Genomic DNA, 13,879 nt, shown 5'->3' with positions numbered 1-13,879 from the left:
TGTAGATTAATTATTGGTTGAGCAAAGGATTGACCTTGTGGTAATCCTTAGTATTGCTTTGGCGAGAGGTAACCACTTTCCATTTGTTATATGTGCTAATATGTTGTTTGTGAGTATTTTCCTATTTTTGAATAATATTTGTTATTTGGAATTCGAGTAGATATATTATATCTGTTGAGCTATGAAAATTGTCTTGTGAGATTTTTGGAATTGTGATTGAGAAGTTTGGAAAAGATATATGATTTATATCTTATGGATTATACTGAGAAAAGATTGAGATATTTTTATTATATTGTGAATGATTGGTTGTTATTTGGATTTTGGGATTGAGTCCTATCCTACCACGTGGTAAGGCCGCCATTGGTGCACATTGGTTGGCTTCTTCTTTCGTCCCCCATAGTGAGAGATAGGCCTTTGTGGCTTCTTATTCGTCCCCCAGAGTGAGAGATAGGCCCATATGATTGATTGATCCCCCAGAGTGAGGGATAGACTTATGTGGCTTGTGTGTTGGCCCCCATAGTGAGGGTTTGGATTATTGAAATTATATTTCTATGGATATATCTATAGTTCTCGAGAATTAATAACTGTCCCACTTGACACCTCACGAGCACGTGTTAGTATGTATGATAAGTTGGAAAGTTGGTTACTGAGGCATTTGTCTCACCCCGTGGTTTAACATTTTCAGGTAATAGTTCAGGTGGTGGCCCATCAGGGAAGGCTCCGGAGGCATAGTGTGCTGTCATAGCTTGTATAGCCTCCCTGCTTTTGTTCTATGTGCTGACTTGTTATATATTGCCACATAGGGCTCATCTATTATCATGATGTAAAATAATACTTTTAATTACTACTATCTGATATGATAGGGCCGTGAGGAGGCCCGAGACATCTTAGACTCTGCATGTAACGTTCCTTCGAAAGTGTTGACTTTTGACTAATGAGCTCTATAGTTTATATTAAACTGATTTATCAGTTCGTATGTTTGAAAATATCAGTTTGGTTTGGGCTAACGGTTGGATGATATTTCTGGACTTTGGAAGTCTAAGGTCCAAGGTAACGATCACTGTTACTCTTATTATAAGTTTATTTCTTTTAACCATGATAGCAATTTTAAAATTTTAAGGTTTCTTCTTTTCTATCATGGTTAATCGTTTGAATAAATTGAAAATTTTGATTAAAATGGGTTTTAAAAGAACGGTTGTCACATTATGCAGCCTCCCTTATGTCACTGTCCATTCTTATTCTAATAACTAGAGTTACAGACTAATACATAGTCCAACCAAAACTAATCCATTTGACTAGATTGTCCCAAGCTCACCAGTACTTAAAATATGCCCAGCCAAAAGTGTAGAGTCCAAGTCTAGACTATGGCTTCCCTCCTTAAAAGAGCAAACCTAAGGAGGTGTCATATGTCCCACAATTCCGATGAAATCCATGCTAAAGGAAAACATGAAAGAAGGGGCACTAACAAATATCATCCACTATGCACCGAGTAATGGCATACGATGTGGTAATTAAATAACATACAAATCTCCTTCTGACCTCAGCCCATCACAAATGCATATGCCATGATAATTAATAGTATAACAAAATATCTCAACCAATATACTTCTGTTCCACTACTAAAAAAAGAATCAAAATCCAATACAAATCATCAATAGTATAATTCTTTATATTTCAATCATTATAACTATCAAAATATTTAATTATTACAAATATTACTTGATATTTCATACTAAAATAATTAATTTGCAAGATATCTAAAAACAATAACATCCACAAACAATTCATATGTATATAAAAGAAATTTCAGAGTTATCTGCTACTCTTTAGCTCATAGATAATCACACAAAGTTATGCCAAAACTCTTAATTAGAGTATGCAATAATGAGGAGGCTGAGCAGCGGCAAAAAGCAAGAGGTGAAGAGAAATAGAAGAAATTATAGGGAAGAGGTTTAGTGTTAGGTTTTACTTTTTATTTGGTTATAAAATAATAAAATAATATCTTTTTTCCCCTAACTAAAACAGTAATAGTAATAATTTTTTTGACATATACCTAAAACAATTATTTTATGAAAATACTTCCCTTTTCATGCATCTCTTTATGTGCTTATTTTCTTTATTACTTATTTCATTATTTATAATTATTATGTTTTGTAGAGTAATAATTTATTATTATCATTATTTTTTTAAAACCCTTCCAAAATCATTTTATTCTTTAGTTATATATCCTAAACCATAATTCTCACTTAATCCCTAAATAAATAAATTGATGATGTTACATAATTCAAATGATTTATTGGAAAATCCTCAAATTTAAAAAAGAAATCTCAAATAAATAAAACATAAAATATCTCAAATAAATAAAACATAAAATAACTAAAAATAAACTAATTTGTGGCTCTTAAGCATCGTAACTCTTGATGAGTCTCTTTTAGTCTCTTTAGTAATTAGATTTTCATTCCCCCCTTTTTAAAAAGATTTGCCCTCGAATCATGACTTATATCACAAGAATAGAAAATAATGCTACATAAGAAAAAAGATTAGTAGATAAAATTAATGCCCTTTTAGCATCTCCTTTCTTTCTTTTTTTTTTTAAAAAACGAGATGACACTTTTCCTCCTATCTTTTTCATTAACCTCACTACTCTTCTTTCCCCTCATTTGAAAGCTCTCCCTATGTTGAGTTGATCTTCATAAGATTTGCCAAAAAATATAAGAGAATTTACAACCTCAAAATATATTGGTTTTGGTGCGAACGGAGAACTCAGTGATTCACAACAAAAAACCCTTGAGGAGAGATAATGAATGAACTCTTTGCTAATAGAGTTCCTCCTCCAGTGGATGATCCTACTTGTGCACGTAGGTTTCGGATACTCTCAACGACAGCGTCTTTCGGCATCCCTCAGCATCGCATCATGGTCCATTAGATTGATCTAAGAGCTCACAGTATGTTACATCATCATGCCATTAAAAACTAAAAATAAATATGACTTATGCTATAAAATTGCTTAGTAGCTTTAAAGTATTTTTTTAAAAAAAAATTTAGAGTGACACACCTAATATCTTGGACCTACTTATTTTAACTATAGAGTTTATTAGGAGTTCAGATATAAATTGAGTCAGACGACCACAAAAATAGCAAAGCTCTGCCATCTAGTATTTTAATTAAAAATTAAAAAAATAATACTTGCTATAGTTTTAATTTGGTATAGTTTTGAAACTCCTTATGGTCTTACGATTTGTGTTAGACTAAATTGAGATGAATCTTTTAGTTTAAATTGGATAAGTCCGAAAACCTATATATAAATATTTGGTGTTTAAGTTTTTTCATCCTTTATGGTTATCTAAGTCACTTCTCATAACTCTTCTAGTTGAGATGAGGTTGGCGAAAAGAATTGGATATTATGCTAAAAAATCTTCAAAAATAATTCAAAGCCGGTAAAAAATTTTGCAGGACGATTAAGATTTATTTTTACCTTTTAATAGCATAATGATGTGGCAGAATTTGAGCTGTTAGATTAACTCTGATGGATGTGATATGGATGCTAAGAGACGCTGAGGGAAGGGGACACTGAGAGCATCCTCTTCCGTCCATGTAGATCTGGGCAAGGCGACTTCAAGGAATGTCAACAGCAGCCTCATCACCACCGCATGCAGCGACTCCGTCAACTACCTCATCAGCGGTTGCGACTTGGATGATAGTGCCAAGCTCCAGATGATGATGAACTTCCACATAGCGCTTTTCGATGTCAGGATGGCAGCGACTAGGAGTACAACCTGCTGTGATTTTTTTTTTATTTAAAAAAATTCAGATGAGCTGAATTATATGTCTCTAGGCTCAAAAGATTCTTGCAGAGATAACTACAATTGCCCATCAAAAGCTCTTACATTGATAGTAAAATTTTAACTCAAAACTTTATAGGTTATAAATCAATTCTTTACTAGTCAGGCCAATCATTAGGAGTCTGCTGTAAAGTGCCCTCCAAGTGCCAAATGCACAGATGCCGCCTACCTTGACCCATCAAATAGAAAAAGTATAGATCAACGGTGCAACGATTTCAACCGAGTTTTTATAGTTTAAATGTTATGTGAAAGGTTTTTATTGTTTATATATTTCACTGCCTATGATTTCCTTTGTTCTTCTGTAGGTGTGTTTGTATGTGTATCGCTTTGTTGACGGTAAGAATAATTATGAATTTCCAGTTGCATGGAAGGTAATATATTAAATTTTGGCAATACTTTACAGTGAAATTTATACAGTTTCACGGTAGTGTAAACTTTAAATTTCCAAATAATAATTTTTAAATTCATATTATCATTGCTTAATATTTTATGTTTTACCAGTTTTCTATAGAAATATAAAATATTTTTTGTACACCTACAATTTCAGTTTTTTGATTCAATTTTTTCTCCATTTGATTTTATTTGATATACCAAATCACTTTACTAATTATATTTGGTAATATTTTATAAATAATTACATAATATTAAGCGTAAAAAGGACAAAACTTCAGTCCATTTCCTTATATCCACGAGATTTGATTCTTGAAAAAATTGTAAAAAAAATCTTTACAATTAAAAAATTGCATACAAAGACCTATTCATAAAAATTGTTGTCAATTGCTTATTAATTGTTTTAAAACCAATACTAATATTACAACAGGTCCCTATTTGTAATTTGCCAATTTCTAAAGTCTTTTTTTTGCGATTTACTAAAAAGGTGTTTGGATAAGAGCAAAACTATAGTTTCAAAAGTGCTTTTACGGTATACGAAGTAAATATGTGGAGGTGTTTTTTTTTATTTGTAAAAAAGTACTTCTGAAAAGTGTTTATTGGGTTACCTAAACACCCCCTAAATCGGTTTTGGTTGCTTGACTACTCATCTTTTTTTTCTTTTTACTTTGAAAAAAAACTTGTAAACTTGAAGCTTTTTTTTTTTTTTGCTAAGACCATACAATCATCTCATATATACAAATTACACTTACCAAATCTAAAAATAAAATAGAAAATATTGCAAATAACTAAATTAGAGAGAAGGATGCGGTAATCAAACATAATATAAATTTTTTAAAAAAAAGATATAGACACTGGGTCAGATCAAACTATATAATCTGAAGAGTTAGTCCGAAACCCAGTTAGACTTGATGTCCAATCCGGTCCAACCTAGTCCATTTTTAATGGGTTGGAATAGACTGGTTTCTTCTGATCGGCCCACGTTTTGCCTAGACTGGTTTTTTATTTAACTGGAGAATTTGACTATATGAAAGTGAACAAATTGACCTATGTTTTTCCCTAAAAGAACAACAGGGGGCATTTGGTATAGAAAATATAATCAAACGCAAGAAATTGAATTAAAAAAAGGTAATTTTGTAGGCATAAAATATATACATCAAGATGACTTATTTTTTGATATTTCCATCACCAATTAAGTGATCAATTTTTTTTTATCAAGATCGGCAAAAAAATCAGCAACATCTAAATGAGTAACATCCATATTGCCATAATCAGAATCGCCTTTTTCTCCAACAAAATTTGTTTCCACCTTTAGCTCTTTGCCTTTATTTTTATTCTTATTCTTATTTTTTAGTGATTCTTGGTAGAGGTCAACTAAATGTTTGGCGTACGACAGGTACGAAACCAATGACCCTTGCCACCACAACGATAACAAAGATTTTCAACATGATTATCATTTACACTAGATTCCTTTCGGTGATTCTCATCATCATTTGCCAACTTCTGGTGGGAACGACCACCTCCACAGCCACGACCACGTCCACGTTCACGTCCACGACCATGGCTATGGATTGATTCACTTGCTACTGCATTCGCTTCTGGGAATGAAGTGGAGCCAATAGGACAGGATTCATGATTTCTCATTAAAAGTTCACTATTTTGCTCTGCCACAAGCAGGCAGGAAATTAATTCATAATATTTTTTGAAACCTTTCTCAAGGTATTGCTGCTGCAGGGGTATATTGGATGCATGAAATGTGGAGAATGTTTTTTTAACATATCTTCATCAGTAATCTTTTCTCCACATAATTTCAGTTGAGAACTGATTCTAAACATTGCAGAATTATATTCAATTACAGATTTAAAGTCTTGTAAACGTAAATGCTTCCAGTCATAACGAACTCTAGGAAGGATTACAATTTTTTTGGTGGTCATACCTCTCCTTTAAATTGTTCCAAAGAACAAGTAGATTTTTTATAGTCAAATATTCAATCTTGAGTCCCTCATACAAATGCTGACGTAAAAAAATCATGTCTTTGGCTTTATCTTGGTTGGATGCTTGGCTGTCTTCCTTGATTGTGTCTCCTAGACCATTGGCATTTAGATGGATTTCTAAATTTAATATCCATGATAAATAATTCTTTTCAGTAATGTCAAGAGCCACAAACTCAAGTGTCATGAGATTTGACATGATAATACTATTATATAAAAGTTAAATGGAAATTAATATTAAAAGAATGGAATAGTTATAAAACAAATCAATATGAATAAGAGAATGGAATAATTATGAAACAAATCAGTACAAAAATAATATAAAAATTTACCTTACGGTTAATTAGCGTTACTGTAACACCTTCCAATTATAAAAACACTTCGTGCTGATAACATCTCATGAAAGTGAACCAAAATGAAACCACAAAAGTAGAAAGATAAAGACAAGAGAATACAAGAACTTTTGTATTTCTTAACTTGTACTACAACACAAATGCTATGTTCTATTTATAAGCATAGTCTTATACATAGGTTATAATTATCCTTAAATAACAAATATTTGATAATCAATCTCATGATGTAAATAGAGGTGAGTTACAAAAGTGAATGAATAGTGGAAGAGTAATAGATTACGAAGATAGTAAAAGTTATTTAGAGAAAATGAAAAGAAAAGGGTAAATAGACATCTACGTAATACTCATAATATCAAGATCAATTATTGTTAAACCCCAACCACAACTTTGATGCCCGACTTGTTTGAAGCATAACAACCATGGAAGATAAAAAATAATAATTAGTAAAAATTCAAAAAGTACTCTTACCAAGGGGGAAAAAAAAAGATAACAAAAAGTAGATGAGGGGCGGCGACTGGCGACTGGCGACTGGCCAGACGAGCCCACTTGGGCGGCCCCACCCTCATCGTCTTGTCTCCACGCCCATGCTTTTCGCAGCAACACAAATACATGATTACAGAAACTCAGGGGGGTGAGATATCATCGAATTCATTTTCCGACGATGCCAAGTGATCGGAGAATACAGAGAACACAACTATTACCCAAAAATTAGGCTCGATGCGGAAATTGATCGGTCGTATTAAATCCGTGTGCTACAGAAATTACTTCTAATCACAATCTCTTATTATTTTATTACAGGTGCGATTCATTATTATTCTCTCTCACGATACACAGAAAGTGGTAAAAACCCAGAATTACATATAAAGGGGAACCGAAAGCGTTAAAACAGAGCAACAAACACCATCAGATCACAATTTTTAATCAAACCACAAGACACTGACTAATTTCTCAGCAGTTTCGAGTGTAATCGCCGCATTTTTGTCTCGGAGCCCCTCCATTTGCAGTGGGAAGGCAGGTTCGGTATCCTTGTGTTTGAGGGCAATCCACAGAAGCCTGATCGCGGTTCGGTGTTCTCCCAGTGATAGACCTGCTGACATCGTAAAGCATCCTTGCTGCGTGAGAATTCATCTGGAACTCGGCGACCACGTCGACTTCATCGCCGATGAGGCAGTCGCCGGAGCCGCACTCGGCGGTGAAGCTGTGGTTGAGGTTCCCTGAGGTTGCTCTGCTCAGATCTGCGTGAACCAGTAGGACCATCAGCATGATGAAGATAAGCGAGAGTGTCTTCTTCATTTTTGCTGTTCGAGAGCTCTGTCTGTTGCGTGAGTATTGTTTATTCAAAGGCCATGGCCGTCTATTAAAGCACGGACGTCAAGACGACTTGCTGAAAAGTAAACCACGGAGATCCAGTGTTTTCTAATAAATGAATAAATATTTTGTTTTTTCGTTGTTTATATTTATTATGTTAAATTTTTAATTGCATATAGTTATGTGTTCTAATTTTTAAAATATTATAATTAAACTATGAATTCATATAAAACTAAAAGACAAATAATCATGTGTGATTGTAGACCTTAAGATAATGAAAATAAGAGATATAATGTAAGTCCTTCTTTTTATATTTGTAAAATATTTAAATTTATTAACTTAAATTAATTTTAAGCTAAATAATTAATTTCACTATTTTATGCAAAAGTAATTTTATAAAAGATTAAGTTAAGCTTTTATCATTCTTTATTTGATTTTTCATTCTGATTTTATCTTTAGTAGGGAAACCATCTGAGGATAAAGGTGCAGCGGGATGTATCTCATTTTGGGGGACGGTAATGAAACTGAAGACTGACGGGAGGGCACCGAGGCAGTTGTGAAAAGCGTCCGTATCTGGTACTCATCAAGCAATGAGCACCCACTGCTTATCACTTGATAAGCAATTTGGACCGTCTAAATCTAATTTGGAGGGTCCAAATTAAATATTTTTAAATAATTAGTTTAAACTAGAAAAAAATATTTTTTAAAGAATGATAATTAAGAAATTATCTTTATTTTTTTATCATATACCTATTAAAATAATTATTTTAAAAAAATAAAAATTAAATTAAATCTGGACGGTCCAGATCCGATGAGCACTAGGTGATCATCAATTTGATGAGCACCCAATGTAAATCCTATTGAAGTTGTCATTCATTACTGTAGAAGATTCACCGGCTACTATAGTGATTCAAATGCTAAGACTATCAGCTACTATTCTTGAAAGAATTTGGAATTGATTTTAATTGTTCCTCCACCAGTACAAGACATCTAATTCTTTTTAATTATCTTAAGTATTGATTCTTCTCGATAATTTTTTAGTTTAGATTTGTCTATAAAAGACTAATATATAATTATATAAATATTTTGATAATAATAATTAAAAAGAAGGGCGGCTTAAAAGGGTTGATCTTTTTATTTCTTAGTCCTAGAAAGTTAATCCTTTCAAGCCCCTGTTTTTAATCTCCTAAAATAAAAACTCAACCCTTCACTTAAAAAAGCTTAAACCGACTGAACTGATGAGCTTGACTCGTTTTCACGGCTCCACCGGCGAGTCATGTACTATGTCCATCAATTAAATACAATGCACACTTCACCACTAGAAAAGAAAAGTTCTTTTTTAAACCGCATTATCTGCCCATTCATGCTTAACATGTGACCAATAATATTTTTATAAATATCGATACAACTTTCGTATCGATTCTTTGCATACACCATGGGGATGTTCATGGTGCCGGTTGACCTCATGATAAACCCGTAAAAAAAAATGACCCTCCCCACTTGACAAAAACAACTGGTAAAAAAGGGACATTTTCAGTCCAGGCTATTCATAGGGCTCGGCTGCGGACAAGCTATTCAACCTTAAAATATATAATTATATATTATAATATATAGTGGAATATTAATATATTATATTATATTTCAACACCAAAAAGAGAAAATAGAAAAGCATATTTCAAGTACATATTAATATTTATTGTGAAGAATTTTTTTTTTTAACAGATCGGAAAGAATATTGCGAAGTAATCTTAAATCTCTAGTTGTTTCAGAAGATCTGTAATATCATTGGCTTAGCTGTGCATAAATAACTTATTTAATTTCACCAATTTATTGCCACTTAAAGTACCTTTTTATTAATACAAGAATTGATTCCTATACTATTTACCATCAAGATTCATTTTTGTTATTATCCTTTTCCAATATTCTTAAACATTATAAGTCGTCATCAATGATTGACTTTATTGGTAGTTAATTTTCATATTTGATACTATGGCCATTTCGAACAATGAACAAAAAAATTATAAGGGATAAAATAGTACCAAACATCCTGATTTTTTTTTCAGATGCACTAAGCACTATAATTTTTTTAGTAGTGCAATTTTATTCATGATATTTAAATTTAATGCAATCTCATCGTTTTTTAAAATTTATTTTAAATAACTATTTTCCTTTTGTTGATATTAACGATTAAAACTAATAATTTTTGTTTCTTTTATAAAATTATTAACGACTTTTAGATAATGTAACCAAATTACAGTCACATCAAAAAACTAAAGCATGAGTTAGAGTGCACCAAACATTTAATAGATTGTGGGTAAAATTGTTCTACTAAAAGAATTAGAATGTTAGGTATATTTGAGAAATATCATCACAATGTTAAGTGAATCTTTATCTAATTATAAATTTAAAAGATAAAATGAATTAAATTTTTACATTTCGTTAAAAAAAAAAACTCTAACTAGCTCCTACGGGTATTAAATGCAAACACTGCAAATTAAAATTAACCAAAAGTGAAGAATGAGGATTGAGGAGAGAGTATACTGTGATGGACAAAAGCATGGAGTGGTTCCCCTCAATTGTTGCTCCGTCACATAGACCGTTTATGAGACTCCCCACTTGTTAGTGGTCCACGCGGCATGAACAGTAGAAGGAGTCAACGGACGATGTTTTATTCTATAGACTTCGAACGTTTACTCCCCCGAGAAGCTTCCTCGCAAGCGGCTACTAGCATCCGTGAACCCAACTCCTATAAAGCGGGAACTGATTTCTGCTAATTGAACTACAAAATTTACTTCCATCAAAACCTGACTTCGTCTACCTCTTCCAGAGATGAGCCTCAGTAATTATACTACTTCTGCATCATTAAGGACCATCTTCTTCCTCCTCCTCTGTTTTCCCCATCTTTTCCTTTCCACACTTGCTTCTTTGTACACCCCCGTTGATCTATTCAGCATTAACTGTGGCTGTTCCGGCAACTCATCGGAAAATGACCGGACATGGACCGGAGATATCGACTCAAAGTTCTTATCAAAACAAGACGAATCTGTTGCAGTCACAGCACTTACTCAATCTCCTTCTGCTCAACAAGTCCCTCACACCACAGCTCGTCTATCTCGCTCCCAATTCTCCTATTCATTCCCTGTGTCTCCAGGCCAGAAATTCATCCGCCTCTTCTTCTACCCAGCTTCTTATCCAGGTTTTAACCGTTCTGATGCCTTCTTCACTGTCAAATCTGGTGGGTTCATACTCCTTCAGGATTTCAATGCTTCGGTCACAGCTGATTCGAACCATGAAGATACCATCCTCAGGGAATATTGTGTCAACGTTGGCGATGGTGGGAATCTCAACTTAACTTTCACTCCAAATTCAACAAACCCACAATCATATGCATTTGTTAATGGGATCGAGATCGTATCCATTCCTGATTATCTCTATTACACTAAAGCTGATAGCCCTGGATTCGCTTTAATTGGTACGGACGTCATGTTTTACATTCCCAACAACGTTGCTCTCCAGACAAAGTACCGGCTTAATGTCGGTGGGTGCGAAATCTCAGATACGGATGACACAGGAATGCTCCGATCTTGGGACGTCGATGACAGTTTTCTAGTAAGTCATTCTCAATTACCTGCTGATTTTGAGGGTGAGAGAAGACCCCTGATATTCACTAAAGTTCCTAATTACATAGTACCTGAGCGAGTCTACCGAACAGAACGCGATATGGGAAAGAATAAAACTTTGAACAAGAACACTAACCTTACTTGGGAGTTTCCTGTCGATTCTGGTTTTACCTACATGCTGAGACTCCATTTTTGTGAGCTTAATCCAGATATCAACATTTCCTACAACAGGATATTTGATATTTACATAGCCGACCAGTTAGCTGAGCCTGGTGCGAATGTCTTAAATTGGGCAAAGGGAAAAGCAGTTCCGGTATATAAAGACTATGCCGTGATCATTCCAGGTGATGCAAAACCAGCTAATCTTTCGCTCAAAATGCATCCTGATTTGCAATCACAGTTGGAGTACAATGACGCGTTCTTAAATGGGCTTGAGATTTTCAAGATCAGTGATCGAAATCTCGCCGGACCCAACTCTTATCTTCCTCCTCCTTCACCACCCAATTCTAATGAGCTACCCCGAGAAAATCAGGGAAGAAGAAGCAAGATAATTGGGGTCGTGGTTTGCACTGCAGCTTTCGTCGCCGTTTTGGTTCTCATTGTTGCTTTCTACCTCATTACTCGCGGGATGAACGTCAAGTCGAGCGATTATGGAATTTTCAAGCGCTTTCAATTATCTACTGTCACCAAATCAGTGAATATTATTACCAGCGGCTCAATTGTACGGACGGAATTGTGCCATCACTTTCCCATCGTTGAGATCAGAGCCGCCACCAACAACTTCGATGAACTCTTCCTCATCGGAGTCGGAGGATTCGGCAACGTCTACAAAGGTTACATTAACGACGGTCAAACTCCGGTGGCAATCAAACGACTCAAACAAGGGTCGCAACAAGGGCTTCACGAGTTCCGAACTGAGATTGAAATGCTCTCCCAGCTTCGTCACAATCACTTAGTCTCTCTCATTGGCTACTGCAACGATGGCAACGAAATGATCCTCGTCTATGAGTTCATTGCTCGTGGGACCCTCCGTGACCATCTTTACAATTCTAACAACCATCCCCTTTCCTGGAAGCAGAGGTTGAAAATTTGCCGGGGTGCAGCGCAAGGACTACATTATCTTCATACGGGTGCGATACGAAATATCATTCATCGTGACGTGAAGACGACGAACATTTTACTTGACGAAAAATGGGTGGCTAATTTTTCTGACTTTGGACTATCGAAAATAGGACCCACTGGGATGTCCAAGTCCCACACTTCCATAGTAGTGAAAGGAAGCATTGGTTATTTGGATCCAGAATACTATAAACGCCACTCTAAAGTCTGATGTTTATTCGTTTGGTGTGGTATTACTTGAAGTATTGTGTGGGAGGCCACATTTCTTACGAACTGTGGAGAAAGAGAAGGCAAGCTTAGTAGAATGGGTCAGAAAATGCCATCATAAGGGTGTGATTTGTGAAACTGTTGATTCATTCATAGTAGAAAGTATCGGACCAGAGAGCCTTAAAGCGTTCAGCGACATGGCGTTAAAATGTTTGGAAGATGACCCAAATGAACGACCATCGATGAGTGAAGTTGAGTGGGGCTTAGAATTTGCGTTACAGCTACAAGAAAGTGCAGAGGAAACTGAAGAAGAAGGAAAACATGAGGAAGAAAGGGCTCTGTTAACAGGAGTTACTGATGTGGAAGAAAGTAATGAAGTTGGTTTCGATAATGTGGAAATCAGTTTTGCCCTCTGGAATGATTTTAAAAGTCAAGTGTAATCGAAATATATGTGACAGAGGAAAGACAAATGATATTGAATTACACTACCCACAATAAATTAGGAAGTTTTTTACAAAGCAATAATTGTTATTTTTGTCATTTTGCTAGAATTAGATTCAAATTTGAAATTACAATTGTTATTCCTTTTAAAATTGCACCCTTGTTAAATTGACTAAAAATTGGTATATGTTCGATTTTATATATTAAATTGTTATATGGGAAATAAAAAAAACCTTTATGAATTACTAAATTATTTCTTAACTTAATAATCAACTTTAATGATAAATTAATATTCTCCCATTGTCATATACTGGACTCAAAATTGTCAGCTGATGAGAATCTATCTTCAATTCATTATAATAGAATGAAGCATGTGTGTGTAATAGTTATATAGAAGAATAATGGGTGTGTGGTAATAGTAACATAGGAAAAACATATTTTATCGAAGCAATGGTGCAAAGTTATTTAAAAAAAGCTTGAAGTAGCAAATTTCTTAGTCTCGAAAGTTCTGATTTTTGATTGGTTCTCAGAGATTCGTTCTAGCTGGATTTATACTAGTTTTGACCAGTCTCCTCTCATTTAACGTGGCTTGATTCATCTTTGACGTG

General features: G+C 34.3%; 1 protein-coding gene and 1 pseudogene across 1 annotated transcript; one reads left to right on the top strand and one right to left on the bottom strand.

Moving 5' to 3' along the window:
* Positions 1-7,293: 7,293 nt before the first annotated feature.
* On the bottom strand, positions 7,294-7,941 carry LOC114715302 (uncharacterized). Its single transcript, XM_028900102.1, has one exon. It carries the CDS (start codon positions 7,867-7,869, stop codon positions 7,525-7,527), a length of 345 nt encoding a protein of 114 aa, XP_028755935.1. The 5' UTR covers positions 7,870-7,941; the 3' UTR covers positions 7,294-7,524.
* Positions 7,942-10,713: 2,772 nt separating this feature from the next.
* LOC114715295 (receptor-like protein kinase FERONIA) lies at positions 10,714-13,270 on the top strand (annotated as a pseudogene).
* Positions 13,271-13,879: the final 609 nt, after the last annotated feature.

This window comes from Neltuma alba, unplaced genomic scaffold (genome assembly GCF_004799145.2).
Source record: "Neltuma alba isolate B1F8T4 unplaced genomic scaffold, ASM479914v2 tig00011585_pilon, whole genome shotgun sequence".
Lineage (NCBI taxonomy): Eukaryota > Viridiplantae > Streptophyta > Magnoliopsida > Fabales > Fabaceae > Neltuma > Neltuma alba.
Note: the sequence above shows the minus strand (reverse complement) of the source record. Positions and strands in the feature narration are given on the sequence as shown.

Coding starts and splice junctions, on each gene's coding strand:
- LOC114715302 (XM_028900102.1), bottom strand. CDS start 7,869: ATGAAGAAGACACTCTCGCTTATCTTCATCATGCTGATGGTCCTACTG.